This window comes from Cydia amplana, chromosome 15 (genome assembly GCF_948474715.1).
Source record: "Cydia amplana chromosome 15, ilCydAmpl1.1, whole genome shotgun sequence".
Taxonomy (NCBI): domain Eukaryota; kingdom Metazoa; phylum Arthropoda; class Insecta; order Lepidoptera; family Tortricidae; genus Cydia; species Cydia amplana.
In genome coordinates this window covers 15,388,725-15,395,463 of record NC_086083.1, presented here as the reverse complement: position 1 = coordinate 15,395,463, position 6,739 = coordinate 15,388,725, and the positions used below count along the sequence as shown (strand labels likewise).

General features: G+C 43.4%; 1 protein-coding gene across 1 annotated transcript; it reads right to left on the bottom strand.

The window, feature by feature from the left end:
• Positions 1 to 458: 458 nt before the first annotated feature.
• Positions 459 to 6,625, bottom strand: LOC134654675 (uncharacterized). Its single transcript, XM_063510153.1, has 4 exons — positions 6,543 to 6,625; positions 2,407 to 2,575; positions 938 to 1,031; positions 459 to 828 (listed from the first exon to the last, which is right to left on the bottom strand). Exons 1-4 carry the CDS (start codon positions 6,605 to 6,607, stop codon positions 491 to 493), a joined length of 666 nt encoding a protein of 221 aa, XP_063366223.1. The 5' UTR covers positions 6,608 to 6,625; the 3' UTR covers positions 459 to 490.
• Positions 6,626 to 6,739: the final 114 nt, after the last annotated feature.

Here is a 6,739-nt window from a genome sequence, read left to right as displayed (position 1 = left end):
AGATGAGGGTAAATATTTATTTTATAACGTATCTCCTACTATCAGGTTTCGAATCAATGACGTTACTAGAGAAAGGCCTCAGTTTGCTAATTAAATATATGGAAACCGTATTGTAATCTAAAAAGAAGGCTACGATCAAGCAACGATTTTTCAAAAACTGCTGGCTGAACCTACTACACCTTAAGAGACTGGTGTCAAAATATATCCACTTAAACTTTCGTATGCTGCTGTATAATTTTGGGTTCAAAAAATGAACTTAATGTAAATTTTTTGCTTAGCTATAATAGAATAGAATGTTTATTTTTATGACATAATGTGGTCTTGGTATCTCATTTCAGTGCATGCTGAATGTATCAGCTACGTTTCTGTTCTAAAAGATCAGTAGGACTCTCGCAAAGAACAACTTAGCCTATTGCTAAATCTTTAAAATGTCTTTACAACAGAAAAAGCATCATTTAGTCTTCCCTTACATTTATTGCTTTAACAAAAACTACACGCACGAATCATCCGCCCGTCTCCTCGTGGACGGCATTGGCTCTTTATACCTCTGCATAGATCTCCAGCAAGCCACAGCAGAGGCGCTATAAGTGTCCTGGTACTCTGTCCTCCCTGGGAAGTCGGCGTTATACATCTGGAAGGACTGAGGTGATACTCCTGTGTGTACCTCTCTCGGTGGTTCGATGGTTGGCCTGACAATGGCCGGGGGTTCTGAGAAGTGTGTCGGGTCCTTGTAGCAGCGCAGGACGCCGAGGCGGTTACTCTCCATTGGGATCGGGGCGGGTGATTGGGAGGCGGCCATTATTGCTCTGTATTCGGCTATTGGGAATGCTGTAATAAAACATCAAAATCCTAGAGTAATTGTTCAAGCTGAGAGAGTTGGGAGGTAGATCTATTTTATTTATGTATCAATTGCTTAATTGTCAAAATTAGGACTTACATCTTTTTTGGTATGTGGATTTGTACATTGTTGTCATTTTGCTGTCCAAATCGTCGCATGGATGGTCTAAAATGTCATTTGTAACGTCTACCATCTGTAAGAAAATATATCACTATGAAACAGCCAGCAAATAGGTTAATGCTGGGCGGATCAGAGGGCCGCACTCGTGGCCGTAGTGGGGAGAGACCTTTCCTTGCCAGCAGTGGTAAAATCCATGCTTGGTGGGGAGAGTAGATGGAAGGCGGTGGCCTCCTTCTGCGAGGACGTGATGGTGCAGAAGGAGGCAGCGGAGCGTGGCAGGGAGGAAGATCCGGCCTCTCAGCCAATGCGCCGCAAGCGCGTGGGGCGGCGGCGGTTGGCATACGACCGCCGGTTACCCCCATAAGGGCACTTGTGGGCGGCAGGCCCGGGGACGTCTGTCGCCTACAGAAAGGTCCCTGCGTGGGCGGGCGCGATGCGTAGCCAACGCGCCCAATGAGGTGAAGGGGTGATTTCCCCAAGGGTCGGGTCCGAGTCCGGACGGCCGCTGGCGAGGTTGCGGAAGAGTACTTCGGCGTTCCTGGGACCTCGCCTTATAGCAGCGAGGCGGCAACAGAGGGGTTTTAGTGGGTAAACCTGGGGTCTCATTAGCCCACAACAGGGAGTCCCACATAACCATCCCGGCCCGTCCCCGCGCCGTGTGGTATGCGTAAAGCATTTCCCCTCTTAAAAAAAAAAAAAAAAAAAAAAAAAAAAAAAAAAAAAAAAAAAAAAGGCCTCCAGGACCTAATACATATTATTAGAAATAAAAACTCTCTATAGAAGTTAGAGCGTTTTGTCACTTTTCAGTACTTTGGAGGCCATTTTCTCCCAGGAGTATGGGCAGCTAAAAAAATACATGTCTTTTATTTTAGACTACTCTATAACATATATAAAAATAAATCAAATCGGAGCCGGACAGTTGGGTACCCTTCCTTGTTAGTACTTATAATACGTGTGATACTAGGACGCCCTACGGGTTACACCAACCCACAGACAAGACATCCTCCAGACTGAGCATAGGAACGCTACCCCCTCTGCCACAAATATACGGTAGTTTTACTCCATTTTCGAGTCAAAGTGTCTTTGTGTGACGTCCGTGTCATTGAACGGACCAATCACGGCACGGGGCTCACCTCGTCCCCCGCACCCCAGTATTTTTGGCAGCAGCATCGGTTTCATGAAATAATTGCGCTAAACTCCGTCTAGAGCAGCGGTCGGCAACCCGCGGCCCGCGGGCCGCATGCGGCCCGTGAACCTGTCACTTATTGCGGCCCGCGAGCCTCCCTGGCTATTTTTTTGTATGTAATATTGACAAACGACAATGTCTGATAAAGTCATAAATATTAACAAAGTGCGGCCCGCGTCAACTTCGTTAACTACTATGTGGCCCTTGGCTGCTAAAAGGTTGCCGACCGCTGGTCTAGAGGATTCCTAGTCTATGCACCAACCTGTCTCCTCAGCTGCTCATAATCATCGCACAGCTTCTTCTCCTTTTCCAGCAGCTGCTGGTACTGCTGCACCTTCGGGGAGTAGGAGTGGGCGTCGCAGTGGCAGTACGGGGCCACTGGCGCCAGCCTCGCCGGCGGCCTCGAGTCCGGAGATGGAGGCTCGCATGGTCTGGAAACATGAAAACTTAGTATAGACCATTGACATTTGACGTATATCTCAATACGGGCCTTACGGACACTAAAAATAGTAAGTACTAGTTCAGCGGTGTAACTCACGAATTCGAGCCAATCGTGCAGTCGAACGCAACTAGTTGCGGCCAATTGCACGCGTGGTGCGAACTCATCATCCAATCGCGTTGTAGCGGTGTCACACCGCTGTACTGGCCCCATTCCTGCCCCATTTTTATTGCCCGTAAGGCCAGTCCTGATAGGCGGATTAGACTCTCGTGCGAGCCACGAGACGAGCCGCGAGCCGCGCCACGAGACGCGAGTGTAAGCGGTGGGCTCGCGGCTCGTCTCGTGGCTCGCAAGCTCGTCGAGCTAATATAATTTAAACACTAACGGCACGGCATAAGGTTTATAACTGAATGACAAGCCGAACGCGAGTGTAAGCGGTGGATTCGCGTCTCGTGGCGCGGCTCGCGGCTCGTCTCGTGGCTCGCGCGAGAGTCTAATCCGCCTATGAGATATACGTCAATGACCAGGTGTCACGTTTTAATTCCTTATTGACCCAGCTCTATGACGAGCACGCCCCAGTCCGCTCGATTAAGGTGAAGCATCTTCCTGCTCCTTGGCTTACTGAGGAAATCAAGGCACTATTAGGGAAAAAGAACTCTGCGAAATCTAGGTACAAGTCGTACCCCACTGATGCTAACAAGGCTCGCTACCATGCCCTACGTAACCGCTGTAGTACCATCTGTCGCGATGCCCAGCGACGCCATATCCACCAGTCTGTTGAAAATGGTGACCCGGCGAAAGTTTGGAAATTTCTTAAGTCGCTAGGAGTTGGAAAGTCTCAACAGAACTGTCCTAGGGATACTAACTTCAATCAGCTTAACAAGCATTTCTCTACTTCTGCTGAGTTTAGTGGCCCTGATAAAGTTAAGACTCTAAAATACCTCTCTTCTCTTCCAACTCCTGACTCGTCTCCTTTCTGTCTTGCTCCTTTTACCGACAGTGATATTAAGAAGAGCGTACTGTCCATAGCGTCTAATGCCGTTGGAGTCGATTGTGTTAGCCGTAAAATGATCCTCCCTCTCCTTGACCAACTTACTCCCGTTATTTCCGTTATTCTTAACAATTCAGTTTCCACCAGCTCCTTTCCTTCACTTTGGAAGGACGCCTGTATCGTTCCCATACCCAAAACGTCTAATCCTTCTTCTTTTTCAGACTACCGTCCCATCTCAACTCTCCCTTTCCTGTCCAAAGTTCTTGAGCGTCTCGTTCACCAACAGCTTACCTCGTACCTTAACACACATGATCTTTTAAATCCCTTACAGTCTGGCTTCCGTTCTGGTCATAGTACGGCTACTGCACTCGTGAAGATCACTGACGACATCCGGGCGGGGATGAATGATCAAAAATTAACGGTGTTAACGCTGCTAGATTTTAGCAACGCGTTCAATACCGTTGATTTTGATGTTCTCCTTGGAACACTACGCTGTCTTAATATATCTCCTGCGGTAGTCGGATGGTTTCGTAGTTACTTGAGTGGTCGTCGGCAGCGCATAAAGGTCGATGATTGTCTTTCTTCTTGGTCCAACACGTTGGCAGGCGTTCCGCAAGGCGGCGTGCTGTCTCCTTTGTTGTTCTCCATATTCATAAATTCAATTACTTCTAACCTAACTTCACATTATCACCTTTATGCCGACGATCTTCAGATTTACTCACAGGGCGTTATTGGCGAACTCACGTCTGCTATCCGTAAAGTGAATAGCGACTTAGACAAAATCTCAAATTGGAGTCGCAGTTTTGGCCTAAAAGTTAATCCGTCAAAGACACAGACTATTATAATAGGTAGCCCAAAACTGCTTCCCAGAATTGACTTTAACAACCTCTCACCTATTTACTTTAATGGCGTTTTAATTCCCTACTCGCAGAAGGTAAAAAACCTTGGCATCATTATGGATAGGACCTTATCGTGGGGTCCTCAGGTGGGCGAAGTCAGCAGGAAGATGTTCGCGGCAGTTGCTTCCCTCAGGAGATTACGAAACTTCCTTCCCATTCCTACTAGAATTGCCCTCGCACAAACTCTTCTCCTCCCTATTCTGGATTACGCTGACGTTGCTTATCTCGATCTCACTGAGGAGCAACTTAATAAGCTTGAGCGTATCCAAAATGTCTGCATTCGGTTTATATTTGGGCTACGCAAATATGACCATGTCTCCCACTTCCGGTCGCAGCTCAAGTGGCTCCCTATTCGCCTACGTCGTAACTCCCACGTTTTGTCACTTCTGTATTCCATTCTTTTTAACCCCGCAACTCCCCGCTATCTCAAAAACCGTTACAGCTATCTCCGTTCGGTTAGGTCCTCCCAGAATTTTCTTCTTTCTGTCCCGTCATCCTCGTCTAAATTCTATACTAATTCTTTCACTTTCCAATCTGTTCGACTATGGAATTCTCTGCCTGCAGACGTAAGGTGCGCCCAGTCTCCTAATTCTTTCAAGAGACTCGTTAAACTTCACTTTTTATCTGCTCCGTAATACTTTTACCTGTTTCCTTTTCCCTATAGCTGGCATATTTACACATATATTTATATATATATGTATGTATTTGTGTATGTATATGTGTATGTATATGTATCTTATTTTATTTTATTTTTATTTGTGTTATACTGTTTTTGTATTGTGTTTTTCTGTGCTAAAATTCTTATATTGAATATGAAACACCTACTGACATGACATAAATTTATTAATTTCCGCTACCTAAAGGTTGTCTGGAAGAGATCGCTTTTTAGCGATAAGACCGCCTGTTGTTTAACCTCTTCTTCCTGTATTATCCGTATTGTTTTCTGTAATGAGGTGTGCAATAAAGAGTATTTGTATTGTATTGTATTGTCAATACTGTAGACTCTGTATGGCTTTCAACACAATAGGGTATTTGACTGCATTTGAAATAAATTATTTCACACCATGCATGAAATAAAGCACCATATAATTATTATAAAAACATAGATATAGCTGGTCAAGCAAATCTTGTCAGTAAAAAAGGCGCGAAATTTATATTTTCTATGGGACGATATTCCTTCGCGCCTACATTTTTCAAATTTGCCGCCTTTTTCTACTGAGAAGATCTGCTTGACCATCTATAGCAGTTATTTTTAAACACAAGACCTAATAAATCGGATATATAGAAATATAAAGAGTAGGTTAGTTGACCGTCACGTCACTGTAATGTTTCATATAAATTCCATATTAGCAAATCGTTTTGACAGTTCTAAAACAGAAAATGATTTGACTAGTAGGAAAATACCCTATTTAAATAGGTACCGTAAACTCAGGTAACTATAGTCCTTAATTACAACTTTAGTATTCTTCTCTTTCCGCACAGACTCTATGGACCAGTTTGATTCTTAACGAGCCTTTATGATTTGTACTGGTTACATTAATTTGGAGCTTAGATACACTATATTAATGCTCTTGGTACTTATTACTCAACATAATAAAAAAAACTTAATTAGGTATAAGTTTTAGGTAAATTATTTTACTGGAACTTGAATTTGGACCATAGTTTGTAAGTTGTGGACTAATAAAAAGTTACCTGATTTTAAGATACTACTGGGAATGCTTATTTAATAAGCGTTCCCAGTAGTATTGACCTAATTGACCTAAAAATAAAAAAGCGAATAAATTCATATCCTAAGCTAAGAATATAAATTTAAAATTCTCTGTAAATATTTTTATGCACCAAACAAACTGTCTCTGTTTAGCCCAATGCTTGACTGGTAGAGAATGCCTCAAGGCGTTAAATCCGTCATTTGTATTCTTTTTGTGTACATTTGTGCAATAAAGTTTATCTATATAAATAAATATTATACCTATGTAATATAATTATAAGAGTAGCGCCTAATGAAGTACGGTCATTATTGCAATTATGAAAGAATTGCTGCTGAAAACTAGTAGGCGCATAGTACTTACTTTCCTATGATGGGCTTTGGAAAGGGCCATTGGTAATCGCTTGATACTGTTGTTGAGAAATCCATTTTTTTGTTTTCGTTTCTCTGAAAATAACGTAGGTACATATAAGTAGTTAAAGTTATAGTGTTTCAAAGGTCTGTTTGATTTCAAACATAGACAGAGAGAATCATACTATCTTTGTTTTACACTAGTACTAG